This window comes from Myxine glutinosa, chromosome 2 (assembly GCF_964187855.1).
Source record: "Myxine glutinosa chromosome 2, kmMyxGlut1.1, whole genome shotgun sequence".
Taxonomy (NCBI): Eukaryota; Metazoa; Chordata; class Myxini; order Myxiniformes; family Myxinidae; genus Myxine; species Myxine glutinosa.
The window spans coordinates 153897636-153917709 of NC_136262.1; the positions used below are offsets into that span (position 1 = coordinate 153897636).

The window sequence follows — 20074 nt, forward strand, 5'->3', positions numbered from 1 at the left end:
TTCTCTCCTGACAAGGTGGAGAAGTTTTTATCAAACCTCGACTCTGATTCTGCAACTGGACCAGATGGCATCAGCCCTCGGGTCCTAAAATCCTGCTCTGCCGCTCTATCTCACCCTCTCTCTGTTCTTTTCACCCTCTCTTTTGCTCAAGGTCATCTGCCAGCATCTTGGAAATCAGCAAACATTACCGCTTTACACAAAAAAAGGTGCAAAAACAGATCCTTGCAACTACAGACCAATCAGCCTGCTCCCAATTATCAGCAAAGTCATGGAATCCATCATTGCTTCAGATATCAAATCCTTCCTCTTCTCCAATGGCTTGATCTCTGATCATCAATTTGGATTCAGACCAGGTCATTCTACTCTGGACATGTTGCTTCTGCTGTCTCAGCAATGGATGGAGGTCCTCAATGCCAAACAGGAAATCAGAGCTGTCTCACTTGACATATCACGTGCCTTCGATACGGTCTGGCACCCAGCTCTGCTCACCAAACTCACCTCCTATGGTATTCAGGGAAATCTCCACTCATGGCTTGCAGATTTCCTCTCTGGTCGTAGGCAACGTGTGGCCCTGAATGGATTTCTCTCATCTTCCCTTCCTGTTCTGGCTGGAGTTCCCCAAGGTAGTGTTCTGGGCCCTGTGCTATTTCTGGTCTTCATCAATGACCTCTCCGACTCTCTGGAAAATCCTCTCTATCTCTTTGCTGATGACTCCACTATCTGCCGCTCCATTCCTCATCCCTCAGATCGGCAGTCTGCAGCCTCCTCACTCTCTGCAGACCTGGACAAAATCACAGACTGGTCAAACAAGTGGAACATGTCTTTCAATCCTGACAAATCTCACACTCTTACAATGTCTCTCCGAAAGGACCGACTGGACAACCCTCCCATCTACTTTCTCAACAACCCTCTCCAAGAAGTTCTGTTGCTCAAGCTTTTGGGTCTCACTATCTGCCATGATCTTTCTTGGGAAAACCACATTTCCAAGCTGGCCTCCAAAGCCAGTCGCCGACTGGGCATCCTCCGTCGTGCGAAGTCCTTCCTCGGCACACCGGAGCTCCTCACCACATACAAGGCTTTCATCTGCAGCTCAATGGAATACTGTTCCCCCTTCTGGGCTGGTGCTCCTGCCTCACACCTTGCTCGGCTTCACGCTGTTGAGGCCAAAGCTTTCAGAATCATTGGAATCTCCTGCGATGTAGTCAACTCCGAGGGCCTTTCGCTCACTCACCGCAGGCAGGTTGGTGGTCTTTCTGTCTTCTACCGACTCCTCTCCGGCCTTGCTCCCCCAGCTCTCTCTGTGCTCTGTCCCCCCAATATTCCTTCAGGTCGCACAAGATCTGCCTGCAACCCTCTTATGGTTAAACTGCCAAAGTCTAGGCTCTCTGCTCACCTTCACTCTTTCATTCCCCTTTTCTCCTGCCTCTGGAAACTTCTCCCGCTCCCTTCAATCCCACTCCTCCCTCCAGGTCTTTAAAACAGCTGTTCACCACCATCTCTTATCTTCCCCCATCGAAAACCTTGATCTTTTCTACCCCCGGTAATTCACCCCAGAGTCCTTGCAGTGTTCATATGTTTTATTCCTCTCCCACCTCCCCCCAAGTCCTCCCGATGTCCCTGCTCTCAAATGTTGTGTTTGTGTCCTTCCCCCTCTCTCCCCATCTTGTCTGCCGCTCCCCTTGTTTTTTGTGTTTTGTGTGTCGGTTTGTCTTTTTGTGTGATTAATGTTAGCTCTTTCACGAGCCTCGATCTTGTATACAAAAAAAAAAAAAAAAAAATTATTGTACACATCTCCCTCCCAAAACAATCTATATGTGCTGCAGGTGTTATATCCTGGCTCTGGAGGATGTTATTTATCTATTTGGCATGGGAGCGGTGTATTTTGAATGTATCTGTACTTGTTTTTTAATTGCTTTATTTTTCAGCCCACAGCTAAAGATATCAATGATGCGAACAAGAAAAGAAAGGCCCCATTGCCTCCACCAATCACCATCAGTCCCATTCAGGTAAACTTGTGAAAGTATCACACCGAGCCAGTATGACTTCATATGATGGGATTTCAAATAATACAGACAATGGAGATGTCCACCAACAAGCTTATTTCTGTTTTTTGGTCTCAAAAGTTTTCATTATCACAAACATGGTCTCTCATCTGCACACAAATTGACCCTAAATATTGGCCACGACCCTTCACCCTCTCCACCTCCTTCTTTCAATGAATGAGGAAATTGTATGTTTCACCACAAAGGAGCAGGTTATGTACTCAAGGCAGAAATTTACAATTTGGCAAAAGGCACTGGCCCACATTGGTCTACTCTTTTTGAAAGATATTGTGGAGTCTTTAACGATCAACTGGCAATTGCACAGTCAGATTACCATGGCCTCTAAAAGGAAGGCCTACTCGACGATGCCTTCCTTATGGAGCATTAGAGTGATAGTTTTATCATAACATCCAATCCTTATGAGCAGCTTGATGGTTGAGGGCCTAAAGTATTGTTGCATTGTCCTAACTGCTGTGAGTTTGATTCCCACCGATGCTCAGCAGAAAGTTCCGCATCCAGTGACGGAGTAGCTATCTGTCCAGGATTAATTTTACGATTAAGCCTTCACCTCTTGTCATGAACACCCCGACGCTCCACCAAGAGAATTATGGCCTGTACTGCCTCCATCCTTCTTGACGATTGAGCTGTCCTGCCAGCACTTGGTTGATTACACAGCAAAATGGCTGGTATTCCCATCTCCTGATCTGCTTCCACCCCCCCCCCCCCCCCCCCTACAACGACCCACTCCAAATATTTTAAGTATTGTCAATTGTCAGAAATTGAAAACAATTAAGAATTATTTTTTTCTTCGATTCAGTCCCCACCTTCTTGTCTAATAATACAATTCATACATTGTGGTCACCCAAAATACCAAAACATATACGATGGGCTTACAAAACCCTCTATGATGGCCGATGGGTAATTCATAAACTTTGTGTTTTATCAATCATATTATGGGCAAATGTATGCACACTGATGGCGGCATGGGAGATATCAAGAAAGGCAAGGAGTGGGCCTGAGCAGGACGGAGGTGGGGATTGAGAATGGTGGAAGGTTACGATCAGCGAGAGAACGGTGACAAAACGTAACGGAAATGAATGGCTAGCAATAGTTTAGGAATCCATTGGTGGGAGTTTTCGTTCAGTCTGCAGATCTTACGTGTTGTTCATTCCTGAAGTCTCCACATTGTTCCTTAATTTTTGTCTATGTAGAGCATGGGTAGCAGCATCTCATCTACTGCAAGTGAGAACCTGAGCTTCAACACACTGGTTTCAGGCCAACCATCTGGAGCCTTTTACACACCCATGTCTCGAGATCGAAACATGGTTCAGGTGCGGCTTATTCTTTTTTGGGCCCAAATACTCAACACAACCATTTTAAAGCAACGATCCGGTGTGTACCCCGGTTTAGAATAGGTACACCGTATCCCTGCGTGTCGTAAGAGGCGACTCAAAGGGTTGGCGTCAGGAAGGGCATCTGGCCATAAAAACATTGCCTCAAAAATAGAACCATGACAATTTGGAGAAGATTGTCATGTGGACCGCAAGGCTAACCCCCGCTCTTGCAGGGAAAATGGCCTTAAAATGCCTGTTGTTGTTGTTGTTTCCGATGAGATTTGTTTGGGCTCAGCACATGGGTCACTTGTTTCTCAAAGGCGTCGTCTGCCTGGCAGAGGAGTGCTAATGTATCCCTAATGCACGACCATAAATAATCTCCATTCAGACTTGTTGTGCAATTTGGGTGGTAATAGTTAAAGTTCTCACCACTTATTCCAAAATGGGTTTCTTGGCTGCATACTGCTGTGTTCATTATGAGACTAGTGCACAATTCCAGGCTTTTGCAGTAAATCCCTTTTTTATCGACACATTATAATTGTAATAATAATGCATGCCCTCCCTTTTCAAAAACCCACCCAATCCAAAAAGGCTGAGTGCTTCAATAGCATTGTCTCGCTATGGCAGGGCCTGCATGAGGAGCACAATGCACTCCAGTCTGAAGTGGCACAGCTGCGGAAGGAGAACCGCGCTCTCACCGAGAAAACCCACGGCCTTGAGGTCTCCCTTGCATCACATGCCGTCGACATGCGAGAGGTAGGCAGCATGTAGATCAGACCGCGTTGCTTAACTCAGATTTCGCTGTCCAGTTGTACCCATTTCTGCAACATATAAACTCTGCATTAACTGTTCTTGGTGAGTCTGTATACCCTGACTAACCTTTCATCTCATTCCTTTAACCAGAACGGCACTCGGTAGAGCGCGTACCTCCGCCAGGTTGGCCATTTTACGTTTTGTATCCCACTGATAAGGCCAGATCTGGATTTGGACCTGAACCAAAATCGAATCGGCTTGTTCTTGTCACCTAACCAACTCATCCACCTAGTTTTGTCATAAGTCGTCCACAACGTTTTGAAATATCATGCTATATATCGTTTTTGGCCCGATCGAAGCAATGCTTGAAGCAATGGTGCAATGCTCGAAGCAATGCTCGAAGCAATGGTGAAGAATCATGGAGAATTTTCTCAGATCCAGATTTTCACCAAAATCTAATATTTTCGTCCTTGTTGCACACCCGACCGGTCCACCAAATTTCGTCCAAATCCATCCACAACTTTTTGAGATATCCTGTTCACAGACAGAAGACAAACAGACAGGGATGAAAACATGAGCTCCGCCTACCTCCGGTGGCAGAGGTAATAAATTATGTATACTGACAGACACTGCTATTCGCGGGTTCTGCATATTCGCGGATTCCACGTATCCGTGGGTTCCGCGCATTCGCGGGTGATAAAATGCGACCTGTTTCTCTATTCACGGAAAAGTGTCCCGCAAATTCACGTTTTTTTTCTATTCGCATCCGTGTTCCACGAAATTGTGGTTTTCTTTCCTATTTGCGGCTGTTTTCTGTGAAATAGCAGGGTTTTTTTCCTATTTGCGGCCGTGTTCCGCGAATTCACAGTTTTTCAGGGGCGCATAAAATGTTTTTTCCACGAGCCGTTAGCTACACATATGGTATTTATAAAACCTTCGTGGATTATCTTCGACATTCGCAGGATTTGCCTCCCCATTCGCGGATTTTGCCTCGCCATTCGCGGAGTTTGTCTCTCTATTCGCACACAAGGTGTGCACATAGGGAGCTGCAGATGGAGGAAATGTTGAGTTGGATCTTGGCGATGGCGTGAAGCTGGAAGGTGTGAAAACATTTTGCTACCTCGGAGACATCCTGAATGGAGAAGGTGGATCAGACTCGGCAACAGTTGCAAGAGTGACATGTGCATGAAAGAAGTTTCGGGAACTGAGTGGCGTTCTGATGAGGATGGGAGTGTCGTTGAAGCTGAAGGGAAAGGTGTATGCTGCATGTGTGAGAAGTGTTATGATTTATGGGAGCGAGACATGGGTAATTAACGTAGAGCAGCAACGAATGCTGGAAAGGGTGGAAATGCGAATGGTTCGGTGGATGTGCGGAGTATCGTTGAGAGAGAGGAAGACAAATGATGAATTGCGAAAGATGATGGGAATAGAACCTGTGATGGATGTTGTGAAGAGAAACAGGTTGAGATGGTTTGGTCATGTGTTGAGGAAAATATGAAAGTGACCGAGTGAGAAGAGTGATGGAAATGAATGTAGAAGGGAGTAGAGGACGGGAAGACAGAGAAAGACTTGGCTAAACGTGGTGGAAGAAGAAATGGGGACAAGGGGGTTAACAAGGGGAGATGTAGAAAATAGGGCAAAATGGAGAAGATTGTCATGGGGCCCGCAAGGCTAGCCCCCGCAACAAAATGACTGTTGTTGTTTGTTGTATTCGCGGTTTTGGTCCTCTCTATTCGTGGATTTTCGTGACTCGGGAACCTATCCCCCCTTTTTCCATTGAAACAATGCCCTGCTATTCGTGGGTTTCGCTATTCGTGGATTTTCCAGGAACGTATCCCCTGTAAATAGCGGGGTCTGAGGGTATATTAACAAGTTATACATCTACCAGCGGGATGACATACTGTCGTAGACACTACTCGCATCTCCCCCAAATGCAGCTTTGCATTTGCGAGAACTAGCTATCTTCTATTTTCAGGGCCTAACTTGCCCAGGGGAACATCACATGTGTTTGAGTAACTTAGCCTTCATCAACATTTACCAGATAACCAGATTTAAGATGCTCCAACCCCTGAGTGAACTGGTCCCGCTTCCTTGAGGCTTCCACCAGGATTAAATTACTTCATGGTTGTGGAGAACTTCCCTTACATGGAATCTGGCCAACAGGCATTCCCTGCGACACCCAAACCTGTCTGTAGCCCACTCAAATTTGTATTTTGTTCTTGCTTTATAATGTAGGAGGCTGTCTGACTGGTATTACACATTATATGGTGTTTGCGGCATTGCAGATGCTTTATTTGTTCCACACTGACACTGATCATTTGCCAACAAGTAAAGAAATCACTGATTGTGTTTAAATGATTGTGCCGCTCGAAGCTGCTTGTATTTATGCCCCAAGGGAAATGCTTTGCTGTGGAACCACTCATGCTGATTGGAAATTGGCATGAGCCTGTTTATATTCAGCTCTTAGGAACTAGATGGACCTGTTACTTAGATAACGCAAAAAATCATCACTCAAACCTCAGCGTGCCATCACCATCAAGCACCGCTTCCGCCTGTGGGAAGACCTCTGCAGAGTCAAAGACGGGACATCTAATAGCACCGTGTTACATCAGTGCCAAGGCTAGCGATCCATGGCCGATCGGTGAACCCATCTCTGCCTACTGAGTGTCATGAGTATGTTATGACCATTCTTATCCCCCCTCTCCCCTCCCTCCGCACTCCAACGCCCCAAACCACCAGGATGGCCTGACAAGATGTCTCTTCTGAGACATCGCTTGCATATTCAGTCTTTATCTGTGATGCAACCTTAAATTTGGCATGCGCAGCTATAATCGGCATGTGTTGCCTGTCATGCAAACATGATGCCCGTGGTAAACTCGAACGATCAAACGATTTAATGAAGGCAGTCAGGCAACCGATCATGCGAAGCAGCATATCCGAAGCCTTCTGCAGGTCAAGACACATTCATGGATTGGCTTTGCTCTCCATAGCACTTGTACTGACGGATCATTGGGCCATTAGAGGTCTTGTATTTGATACTGTAGAGAACCACCAATTGTAGTTGAGCATGGAGAGAGGGTTTGAGTCATCTTTCTCCATTCGGTGATGGCATGCTAAAGTCGAGGTGCTGATTTGCATAATCTATTTTGTCTATTGCCTCCATAAAATAAATGTATTTTCATCATTACCATAGGCATGGTAATTGAATGGTAGGCGACACACAGTATGCTGATTTAAAGTTGCTTGATAGTGGTTGTGACGGGGCACAAATTTTGACTCTACAATGCCTAAAGGAATCTTATTATACATTGTACAGTATATCGACATGTTCTCGATGGGACCCATGTAACATCCACGCAATGTAAACCACCCCCTCCTCCCGCCCCCCCCCCCCCCATAAATGCCAAGTCCTCAACCTCGCCCTCCCAAACACTCCTTGCAAGCCTTCAAACCCCCTCCCGCCCCAATCCCAAGCCTTCAAACCCCCTCCCGCCCCAAATTCCAAGCCTTCAAACCCCCCACCCCCCCCCCCCGCCCCAAATTCCAAGCCTTCAAACCCTCTCCCGACCCCAAATCCAAGCCTTCAAAACCCCTCCCACCCCAAATTCCAAGCCTTCAAACCCCCTCCCAATCCCAAGCCTTCAAACCCCCTCCAACCCCAATTCCTAGGCTTCAAACCCCCTCCCGACCCCAAATCCAAGCCTTCAAAACCCCTACTGACCCCAATTCCATGCCTTCAAACCCCCTCCCACCCCAAATTCCAAGCCTTCAAACCCTCTCCCGACCCCAAATCCAAGCCTTCAAAACCCCTCCCACCCCAAATTCCAAGCCTTCAAACCCCCTCCCAATCCCAAGCCTTCAAACCCCCTCCAACCCCAATTCCTAGCCTTCAAACCCCCTCCCGACCCCAAATCCAAGCCTTCAAAACCCCTACTGACCCCAATTTCATGCCTTCAAACCCCCTCCCGCCCCAAATTCCAAGCCTTCAAACTCCCTCCCAACCCCAATTCCAAGCCTTCAAACCGCCTCCCAACTCCAAATCCAAGCCTTCAAACCCCCTCCCAACCCCAATTCCAAGCCTTCAAACCCCCTCCCAACCCTAATTCCAAGCCTTCAAACCCCCTCCCGACTCCAAATCCAAGCCTTCAAACCCCCTCCCGCCCCAAATTCCAAGCCTTCAAACCTACTCCCGCCCCAAATTCCAAGCCTTCAAACCCCTTTCCGACCCCAAATCCAAGCCTTCAAACCCCCTTCCGCCCCAAATTCCAAGCCTTTAAACCCACTCCCGCCCCAAATTCCAAGCCTTCAAACCCCCTCCCAACCCCAATCCCAAGCCTTCAAACCCCCTCCAACCCCAATTCCTAGCCTTCAAACCCCTCCCGACCCCAAATCCAAGCCTTCAAAACCCCTCCTGACCCCAATTCCAAGCCTTCAAACCCCCTCCCGCCCCAAATTCCAAGCCTTCAAACCCCCTCCGAACCCCAATTCCAAGCCTTCAAACCCCCTCCCAACCCCAATTCCAAGCCTTCAAACCCCCTCCCGACCCCAATTCCAAGCCTTCAAACCCCCTCCCGACCCCAAATCCAAGCCTTCAAACCCACTCCCGCCCCAAATTCCAAGCCTTCAAACCCCCTCCCAACCCCAATTCCAAGCCTTCAAACCCCCTCCCGCCCCAAATCCCAAGCCTTCAAACCCCCACCCGCCCCAATCCCAAGCCTTCAAACCCCCTCCCGCCCCAAATTCCAAGCCTTCAAACCCCCTCCGACCCCAATCCCTAGCCTTCAAACCCCCTCCCACCCCAATTCCAAGCCGTCAAACCCCCCCTCCCAACCCCAAATCCAAGCCTTCAAAACCCCTCCTGACCCCAATTCCAAGCCTTCAAACCCCCTCCCGCCCCAAATTCCAAGCCTTCAAACCCCCTCCCGACCCAAATTCCAAGCCTTCAAACCCCCTCCCGACCCCAATTCCAAGCCTTCAAACCCCCTCCCGACCCAAATTCCAAGCCTTCAAACCCCCTCCCGACCCCAATTCCAAGCCTTCAAACCTCTTCCCGACCCCAATTCCAAAACTTCAAACCCCTTCCCAGCTCCCACCCCAATTCCAAAACTTCAAACCTCCTCCCTCCCCCATCCCAAGCCTTCACACCCCCCTCCCCATCATCACTTCTCAACCCTCCACCCTACCCCACCACAACTCCTCAACAACCCTGATAGTCGTCAACCCCTCCCCCATAAAAAGTCCTCAACCCCGCTCCTCCCTCGCCCAATGTCTCAACCATCCTCCCATCTTTCCTTTCCCCACCTCCCTCTGAACCACAACTGTCTGTCCTCCCATCCTCCGCCTCATAAAAGCGAAAGGGAATTCTTACATGGATCATTGCATATTTAATATCGTGACACTGAAGGAACTGCGCTCCAACGCGAGTCGAAAGAATTGACGCGACCAAAGACGGAATTCGTCCGAGTTGCTTTATTGAAACAAAACAGCTCAGGTATTCTGACAAGCCCGTTTTTCGGGCAACAATATATATACACATTTATGTCGGGAAGTTTGCCCGGCAAAAGCTATACCGGGCATGCCCGGGTATCAAGGGCGAGCCTTGGAAAGGCGAGTCTGGACCTGCCCGGGCGTGTTTGGCTGCGGCCTGGCAAGTCGAGGCTGGGCGTGCCCGGGCGCTCTGGGCGAGCACTGGAAAGGCGATAGCGGGCATGCCCGGACGCTCTGGGCGAGCCCTGGAAAGGCGATAGCGGGCATGCCCGGACGCTCTGGGCGAGCCCTGGAAAGGCGATAGCGGGCATGCCCGGACGCTCTGGGCGAGCCCTGGAAAGGCGATAGCGGGCATGCCCGGACGCTCTGGGCGAGCCCTGGAAAGGCGAGAGCGGGCATGCCCGGGAAAGACGAGACCGGGCGTGCCCGGGAGGTTCGGGCGTGCCCGGGAACAGTGAGTCCGGGCATGCCCGGGAGAGGCGCGTCTGGCCGTGTTCTGGCCGGTGCAAGGCGATTATGTACATCCAGCGGTAACCGCTACACACGCCCCTCCAGAATCGACCTGCACCGGCAGGGTCAATTTAAGGGGGGTCCGGATGACCCGGCCGAAGCGACCCCTGGAGGGTCGTGGGGAGGGGTCTGACGTGGTGGTGGGTGGTCGAGCGGGGGGAACTGTGGACGGGGGGCGGCCTCGCTGCGGAGGAAGGGCCAACCGTGGTGGTCGGTCGACGTCCATGTGCGCCGGTTTGAGGCGGTCCACAGAAATCCGGTCCGGCCGGCCGCCGAAGTCGACGATGAAAGACTTGTCGCCCCGTCGCAGGACCCGGAAGGGCCCGTCGTACGGCGGCCGGAGTGGCCCCCGGTGCGCGTCATGACGCACAAAGACGTACTCCGCTGTGCGAAGCGCCGGGGGGACGTAGGACTGGGGGCCACCGTGGCGGGATGTCGGCACGGGGGCAAATCGTCGGGCGGCCTCCTGGAGGTCTGAGCGCTGGCGAGCGGCGGACCAGGGACTGGTAGCGTCAGGCACGAATTCGCCCGGGACGCGGAGTGGCTGGCCGTAGACGAGCTCGGCGGCCGACGCCTGGAGGTCTTCCTTGGGGGCCGTGCGAAGGCCCAAAAGGACCCACGGCAGCCGGTCGGCCCAACCGTCGTCCTGAAGGCCGGCCATGAGTGCGGCCTTCATGGAGCGGTGAAACCGCTCGCACAACCCATTGGCTTGGGGGTGGTAGGCCGTGGTGCGGTGCAGCGTGACCCCCAACGAACGGGCGACCGCGCCCCAAAGCTCAGACGTGAACTGTGGGCCACGGTCGGACGAGATGTCCGCTGGTGCGCCGAAGCGCGCGACCCAGGTGGCGATGAACGCCTGCGCCACGTCGGCGGTGGTGGTGGAGGTGAGGGGCACGGCCTCTGGCCACCTGGTGGTCCTGTCCACCATGGTGAGCAGGTGGATGAACCCCCGCGAGGGGGGCAGGGGACCCACCAGGTCCACGTGGACGTGGTCGAAACGCCGTTCAGGCACGGCGAAAGGTGCCAGCGGGGCCTGGGTGTGGCGGTGGACCTTGGCTCGCTGGCAGGCCGTGCAGGCGTTGGCCCAGTCGCGGATGTTTCGTCGAAGGCCGTGCCAGACGAAACGCGCCGACACCAGCTTCTGAGAAGCTTTCCGGCCCGGGTGAGAAAGGCCGTGGATGGAGGCGAAGATGCGGCGCTGCCAGGAAACGGGCACGATGGGGCGAGGCTGGCCCTGGGAGACGTCGCAGAGCAGGACGGTGCCCGCGAAGGGGATGTCGGCCAGGCGGAGGCCCGTGTCCGCCACGCGGAGTGCCTGCACCGAGGCGTTGGTGGTCTGGTCGGCCGCCATGAGCGTGAAGTCCACGCCGAGGTGGACCGCGTTCGCGCTGGCCCGCGAAAGGCAGTCGGCCACGGCGTTGTCTTTGCCGGCGACGTGCTGGATGTCCGTGGTGAACTCCGACACGGCGGAGAGGTGGCGCTGCTGGCGGGCCGACCACGGCTCCGTGACCTTAGCCATTGCGTAGACCAACGGCTTGTGGTCGACGAAAGCCGTGAACGGGCGGCCCTCCAGGAGGTGTCGGAAATGGCGAACGGCCAGGAATAGCCCGAGCAGCTCGCGGTCGAACGTGCTGTAGTTTAACTCGTTCGGCCGGAGTTGCCGGCTGAAAAAAGCGAGTGGCTGCCAAACCCCGTCCACCCATTGCTCATGGACGGCGCCCACCGCGTAGTTGGAGGCGTCCGTAGTGAGGGCGATGGGCGCGTTGAGCACCGGGTGAGCCAGCAGCGTTGCGTCGGCGAGGGCCCGTTTGGCACTGGCGAAAGCCGCGTCCATGGCCGCGGACCAAACAATGTCATGCTTGGCCGGCTTGCCCCGGAGGGCCTCGTAAAGGGGCCGCATGAGCTGAGCAGCGCGGGGCACGAATCGGTGATAAAAATTCACCATGCCGAGGAACTCTTGGAGGGCCTTGATGGAACGGGGACGCGGGAACGTGGTGATGGCCTCGACCTTGGTCAGCAGCGGCACGGCCCCGGTCTTGGTGATGCGGTGGCCCAAAAAGTCAACGGTCGTCGCGCCGAAGTGGCATTTGACCGGGTTGACAATTAAGCCGTGCTCGCTGAGGCGACCGAACAGTGTTCGGAGGTGGAGGAGGTGCTCGGCGCGGGACGTGCTGGCGACGAGGATGTCGTCCAGATAGACGAAAAGAAACGGCAGGTCGCGCAGCACGCCGTCCATCAAGCGCTGGAACGCCTGGGCCGCGTTCTTGAGGCCAAACGGCATCCGCAAAAAATCGAACAGGCCGAACGGCGTGATGACGGCCGTCTTCGGGACGTCGGCCGCCCGGACAGGTACCTGGTGGTAGCCCCGTATCAGGTCAATTTTCGAAAAGATGACCCGTCCCGCCAAACGGGCGGAAAAGTCCTGAATATGCGGGATCGGGTACCTGTCGGGGGTGGTAGCGTCATTGAGACGGCGGTAGTCGCCACACGGGCGCCATCCACCCCCCGGCTTTGGCACGATGTGCAGTGGCGAGGCCCACGCGCTATCGGAGCGCCGCACGATGCCGAGGTGCTCCAACGCGTCGAATTCGGCCTTTGCCACGGCGAGCTTGGCTGGGTCGAGGCGGCGGGCCCTGGCATAGACCGGCGGGCCCGTAGTGGGTATGTGGTGCTCGATCCCGTGCCGCACCGCGACGGCCGAAAACGTCGGCCGCGTGAGGGCCGGGAATTCCACGAGCAGGCGAGCGAACTCGTTCGTTGCCGGGAGGGCGCACGCCAGTTCGGTCGGCGCGGAGCTGCTCATTGTGCATGCCAGGGAGCTGAAGGTCTCGGCGTGGACAAGGCGACGTCGTTTGACGTCGACCAGCAGCCCGTGCGCGCAGAGGAAGTCGGCGCCCAGCAAAGCCACGGGGACGCTGGCGGTAACAAAAGTCCATTGAAAGCGCTGGCTGCCGAAGCAGAGGGTGACGACGCGTGGGCCGAAAGTGCGTATGGCCGAGCCATTAGCAGCGACCAAAGAGGGGCCGCAAACTGCGTCCAGCCTGTCCTGCTCGGAGGCAGGTATGACGCTCAGTTGGGCGCCGGTGTCGCACAGGAAACGCCGTCCAGACGCTTTGTCCCGAATAAACAGCAAGTTGCCCGAGTGGCCGGCGCTCATGGCTGGGAATGAACGCCGGCCCGGCCGTTTCCCGACTTGCCGAAAGTGCACGGGGGCCGGCACGTCCGAGCCTTGTGTCCGAACCTGGCGTGGTAATAACACCACGCCCGGTCAGGTGGAGGCCCCGGCCGTCGTGTCGGAAGCGGGCGGTGCGGCGTGGCGGCCGCCAGTTGCACCGGCAGTTCGGCCTCCAACCGCGCAGGGTGCTCGGGCGTCGTGGGCGTCGCCTCGGACGGCGGCGGGCTCCAGGTAACCGCGCCGATGTGCTGGCCCGCCGAGTAGATCTTATCGGCTTCCCTGGCGAGGGCGCGGGAATCCGTGATCAACGTGCCAGCCAGGGCGAGGCGTACCGGGTTAGGCAGCTGACGGAGGAACAGCTCCTGGAACAGGAATGCCGGAGAGTGCTCGCCGAGCAACGAGAGCATATAGTCCATGCGCTCGGACGGGCGTGTGTCGCCGAGCTCGGGCAGGTCAAGCAGGCGCCGTGCGCGTGCTGCCGGTGAGAGGGCGAAAGCGCCGAGGAGGGGCGTCTTCAGCGCATCGTATTTGTCAGCAGCCGGCGGGTGCTGGAGGAGGCTCAAGGCGCGGGCTGCGGTGGCGGAACCGAGCGCCGCCACAACATGGTGGAAGCGGGTGTCGTCCGCGGTGATGCCTCGCAGGGCGAACTGGGAGTCCGCCTGGGCGAACCAAACAGCCGCGTGAGCCTCCCAGAAGGTAGGCAGTTTAAGCGTCACTGCCGTATCCATGTCGGTAGGTCACCAATGAAGGAACTGCGCTCCAACGCGAGTCGAAAGAATTGACGCGACCAAAGACGGAATTCGTCCGAGTTGCTTTATTGAAACAAAACAGCTCAGGTATTCTGACAAGCCCGTTTTTCGGGCAACAATATATATACACATTTATGTCGGGAAGTTTGCCCGGCAAAAGCTATACCGGGCATGCCCGGGTATCAAGGGCGAGCCTTGGAAAGGCGAGTCTGGACCTGCCCGGGCGTGTTTGGCTGCGGCCTGGCAAGTCGAGGCTGGGCGTGCCCGGGCGCTCTGGGCGAGCACTGGAAAGGCGATAGCGGGCATGCCCGGACGCTCTGGGCGAGCCCTGGAAAGGCGATAGCGGGCATGCCCGGACGCTCTGGGCGAGCCCTGGAAAGGCGATAGCGGGCATGCCCGGACGCTCTGGGCGAGCCCTGGAAAGGCGATAGCGGGCATGCCCGGACGCTCTGGGCGAGCCCTGGAAAGGCGAGAGCGGGCATGCCCGGGAAAGACGAGACCGGGCGTGCCCGGGAGGTTCGGGCGTGCCCGGGAACAGTGAGTCCGGGCGTGCCCGGGAACAGTGAGTCCGGGCATGCCCGGGAGAGGCGCGTCTGGCCGTGTTCTGGCCGGTGCAAGGCGATTATGTACATCCAGCGGTAACCGCTACAACACCACAATAACCGAATTTCCAGTTGTATTCTTTGGAACCTCCTTCTCATTACTTGTCAATAAACGGTTATCTCAGTATTCTGGGGCATTGGGTGTCACCGCAGCATAATCCCCAGCAAACAACCCTCCTGTCACTCTTCTTCTTCCTCACCCCATTCCCGTTTCTTTCTGGTCGATCATTGCACCATGTTCTCCATCAACATTTCATATAACTTTAAATGAGTAAAACCGTCATCGGGTCCGAAAGCATCGCGCCCGACCAGATACATTCAAAAGGGCAATGAAAATGTGTTTAGGTGGTGGGAGTTTATCGCAAGAAGTTTTAAACTTTGAAACTATACATAGTAAAGTCCTTGGATCTGTCCCAAATTTTGTGAGGGCATTATCAATACCTCAGGGAAAGGTGGAAACCCTTTTGACTCCTCTTTTTAACCAGTCTAAAAATGACTAGCAATTTCACTTTACAACTGATTATGCTCCAGACACCAGGAAAATAACATGATTTTCAAACTTGCTTGCTCAAAGTGTGTTGGTAAGGAAGATTGCCAGCACCCTGGTAAGGCCAGCACCCTGGTAAGGCCAGCACCCTGGTAAGGCCACCACCCTGGTAAGGCCAGCACCCTGGTAAGGCCAGCACCCTGGTAAGGCCAGCACCCTGGTAAGGCCACCACCCTGGTAAGGCCAGCACCCTGGTAAGGCCAGCACCCTGGTAAGGCCACCACCCTGGTAAGGCCAGCACCCTGGTAAGGCCAGCACCCTGGTAAGGCCACCACCCTGGTAAGGCCAGCACCCTGGTAGGGCCAGCACCCTGGTAAGGCCACCACCCTGGTAAGGCCACCACCCTGGTAAGGCCACCACCCTGGTAAGGCCAGCACCCTGGTAAGGCCACCACCCTGGTAAGGCCAGCACCTTGGCCAAATTCCAAATTCTTGCCCTGCTTGGCTCCTGAGAAGGGAATGTCAAAGCACGCAACGTAACCATTCGCAAGACCGTGATGCTTCAGCAGAACAAGCAATCTGTCTGGAGTACGGTACATTGATGATGATGCTAATTCAAGAAGTACCACTTGGACACTTTGTTGTATTATTACTCCCTGCAGATTTTTTGTGTGAATTTTACCAAACAGTGGCCCAATGTCAGTGCTTTTTATAAGTAAACGCCCTAACATGTCGTTGATCAGCAAACCCATGTGGAAACTAGAACGCCACTCAGTAGAGTGCATACTCCCGCCGTGGGTTTAGTTGGAATAATACGTTTTGTTTGACATCCCCCCTCCCCAAAACAATCTATCTATAATTCCAGTAATCTCTGTGTGTTTGTTTGTACGTTTGTACGTTTGTACGTTTGTTTGTTTGTCTGTGACCGCTGTTTCTCGACAACTACCGGTCCGATATACTTGAAACTTGCCAGGTATATTGCTGGGGACCCGAGGATGTGCCTTTTCAAGGTTTTAAATTAATCGGACAAGTACTTACCGAGCTATGGCGATTTAGCCGTTCGCCGTTCGCTTTGGCTTTGCGAATGGACCAAACCATTCATGTAAATAGAGGGGGGGGGGGGGGGGGGGGTGTTCTGTGGTCGTTCGCTTTGGCTTTGCGAATGGACCAAACCATTCATGTAAATAGAGGGGGGGTTTCTGTGGTCGTTCGCTTTGGCTTTGCGAATGGACCAAACCATTCATGTAAATAGAGGGGGGGGTTCTGTGGTCGTTGCGAATGGACCAAACCATTCATGTAAATAGAGGGAGGGGGGTTCTGTGGTCGTTACTGCCACGTGGTTTCAAAGTTTTTTTTTGTTGTTGTTGTTTGCACGCATGTTTTTTTGCACCCACGTACGGGCACGCCCTAGGATGTTTACACACACACACCCCTACACAAATTTTTTTTTTTTTTTTTTTTTTGGCAAGGAACGGGCACCCACGTATGGGCACGTCCTAGCTTATATATAGTACGGGCATGCCCTAGTAAATGAAAAAGGAAGTAAGCCCTAACAGTCAGAGAATTTATTTTGATATATCTCGGAATTAGAGGAGAAAAACATCATTTAAGAAAAAGAATAAAAGCTTTAATGCAGTAAAACAGAAAAAATCTTTCCCAAAAAAATTCCCTGGATCCGGAATAATATCCTGAGCTTCACCAAAAACTAATCAATTCTTCCTTATCCCAAGGGCAATCATCCCACCAACTTTCATCCAAATCCGTTCAGAACTTTTCCAGATAACTTGTTCACAAACACGAACATACGCACACACACACACACACACACACACACGCACGCACGCACGCACGCACGGACGGACGGACAGGATCGAATGCGTTACTCCCTAGCGGGAGTAATAAACCTGAAAATCGCAGAGCCAGAACCAGAATTATTTATTTGGTCGGGGAAGCCCATGCGAGGTTTCTTCTTCTTCAGCCTCTCACAACCCTGAGTGAATGTGCGATCTTTTTTTTAAAAGTTGGAATTTTGCCAAATCTGTTTTATTCGTTTGTTAATATACCTCAGCCGTTGACAAATCTGGAACTAAGTCTTTATAAGTTCATCAAATACTGACACCGCGAATAACATTCGCTGCGCTAAATGTTGATATCTCTTCTGAGGTATTAAAACAAAAACAAAACAAAAAAAAGTTTTAAAGCATTATACGTATCAAACGATACATTTTATGAAACGGGGAAACCTAATGCATACTTTGGTTGTTTTAAAATGACAGAATATGTCTTTATTATAAATTAAAAAAAGAACCTTGGAGACGACGCTGCTAACAAAATACACCGCTCTAACGCATAACCACGAGTTTAAACTACATTTACAACAAATATGAAAACTATTTTCATATCACAATGTTAAATATAGAATATATAGAAGATAATGTTAAAAAACAACGAGCCCTATCTTCCAATGGTAAAAACATCCTTCAAAAATTCCTGGATCGGGAATAATATCCTGAGCTTCGCCAAAAACGAATCAATTCTTCCTTATCCCAAGGGCAATCATCCCACCAACTTTCATCCAAATCCGTTCAGAACGTTTCCAGATATCTTGTTCACAAACACACGAACACACACACACACACACACACACACACACACACACACACAAACACAGACACGAGTGAATGCATTACTCCCTAGCGGGAGTAATGACACCAAAGTGGTAAGAGAGAAGCTTGTAGTTCAAAATGCTGCAGTTGTCTGCCAGGCAGTTGATTGCATGAATCCGGACATGTGGAGCTTTCATGCTTGAACGGAACCAAAGAGCAGGAGTGTGCTGCATCTTCCCTTCGGAACTCATTCCCAATCCTTTCCGCAGCCACCTGAGAGTTTGTGATTTCCGAGTGCATGAATGGTCGTGTCTGATACTTGTTATCGTCTTTCGATGGAATCGTTAACGCTTATATTGTTTGCAGAAACAAGTGGCAGAGAAGCAGATGAAATCTGAACTTGAAAACGAGGTAAAAAAAAATTTTTTTTAAAGAAGTCTTCCTGCTCTAGGGTGCAATGCATGCAACGTTGCTCTAGGGTGCAATGCATGCAACATTGCAACGTGTGATGTCCTTCAAGCAAATATTTGATTTCAGTTGTAGTTTGGCGCATTTGAGTTGTAATTGAGATATTCAAGCAAAGTAATGCAGCCACTACCATTTTACACACACACACACACACACACACACACACACACACACACACACACACACACACACACACACACACACACACACACACACCTTCTTTCCCAAACATTCCAAACTGCTTTTGCTGTTTGAGCTTGCGATTTGCTTAATTGGCATTATAAGCTTTGTGCTGCATTTTGCTCAAGCGGAGCATGTGGAGTGCAGTCAGTGTTCTTCATCGGCCCGGTAGGATCTCCTGGAGGTGCGCACACTCACATCTGATCTATCTGTCCTGGGTTCAAAGCTCGGCCCAGCTATAAACTGTTCTTTTCCTCACTGGATGAGGCAACAATGTATGTGCTGTCCCTTGGAAGGACATTCAACTGGGTGTCCCTTGTGCCAGCATTCGTTGGCAGACGATAAAGATCCCATGGTGTATCCTTCGTGAAGAGTAGGTGATACATTGCCAGCAATTCCAATTCAAATCAGCTCCTGGCGAGCCGGTTTGTAAAATATCTGCGCCGGAAGTCCCAATATGGCCGATCCTACATTGAGTTAACTAGGTAAGGTTAATTGTGGCCTTTAAGGATGTAGTACTAGTGGAGTGTATATGTATAATATATATGTATATATATATACACTGGCTCAATTCCAATTCTTGCTATAATCTACAGGGGGCACTGCATCATGCGGTGCTGCCACATCGCTATGAGAACTGATGCTAACCTGCTGTCATGTGCTGCATATGAAGGACGTGTGTTCTTATCACAACAAACAGTCCAACTTGCAGCTCATCCAGCATGGGTTTCAGTACAATCTGTGTGTGTGTGTTGGTTGTGGAAGTATGTTGTTTCCCTTTATTGCACAACCTTTTGGAAGGCAATGGCAAACCACCCAGTATAACCCTTACCAATAAACTGCTTCGGCAGCACCAGTGCTATGCAGTATGGTACATGAAAATCCATTTTTACAATTTGCGACATGATGGTGATTGTATGTGTTTTGTCTTTGTATAGGTTGTCTTACTGAGGTCCAAGCTACAAGATAAAGAAGAGGCGATGTGGGTCATTGTTGAAGAAATCAAGAAGCTCAAGAAAGCAGTGGACATGTCAGCCGTAAGAAACCAAGTTTATTTTCTTGAAACATTTTCCCACCCATGTGATGGAATTGACAAATGTGTACATTTATTTATTGTCTCATTTTCACCTTCCTCGGTGTAGCTCGAGGTCCGTGATGTGCAGCGGCAGTGGGAGGAGGATGACGACACGGGAGCTGGTACGATGAATGTTCTTCAATGGCTTTCTTGTTTATGTGTGTGCAAAAGTCTTAATATCAGAAACATATTTTGTGACAAGTAGAGCTACATACAAAGTACACCACCCCCCATGCCAAATAAATAAATAACCTAATCCTCAAATGTGCAACATCGCCAGGGTGCCTTTGGTGCCTGGCGAAGCCGCCTTGCAGCACATGGAGACGGAATTGGGAGGGAGCAGTGTACAATAAATTGATTGTTTAATTGTGTAAGTCAAATAAATATACAGTAATTGTAAAATAATGAATTTCTTAATCAATTTGTTCATGCCATACATAAACCACGAGTGTTTCATCCGAATCTGTAACTTTTTGAAAATTAATTAAGCAGTTGATCAAAAAATTAAGTAATTAATCGATTAATCAATAAATAAAAAATACACTTTATAGCCAAATCACTTGGTCACTATCGTGTCCAAATATCAGCATCCTAGCTCATAAGGTGC

At 51.4% G+C, this 20074-nt stretch overlaps 1 protein-coding gene across 8 annotated transcripts in view; it reads left to right on the forward strand.

Annotated features, from left to right (window-relative positions):
- The window catches only part of LOC137422254 (uncharacterized), a 305787-nt gene that overhangs the window by 249715 nt on the left and 35998 nt on the right, over nucleotides 1–20074 (forward strand). For 3 of the 8 annotated variants that reach the window (XM_078771837.1, XM_078771839.1, XM_078771838.1), the window contains 6 exons: nucleotides 1926–2006; nucleotides 3254–3373; nucleotides 4004–4132; nucleotides 18111–18155; nucleotides 19331–19429; nucleotides 19535–19589. In XM_078771837.1, the coding sequence (XP_078627963.1) occupies nucleotides 1926–2006; nucleotides 3254–3373; nucleotides 4004–4132; nucleotides 18111–18155; nucleotides 19331–19429; nucleotides 19535–19589 (529 nt within the window). Of the gene's footprint in view, nucleotides 1–1925; nucleotides 2007–3253; nucleotides 3374–3967; nucleotides 4133–18110; nucleotides 18156–19330; nucleotides 19430–19534; nucleotides 19590–20074 lie in introns of all 8 variants that reach the window. The other 5 variants (XM_078771835.1, XM_078771836.1, XM_078771841.1 and 2 more) reach the window with 3 other exon arrangements.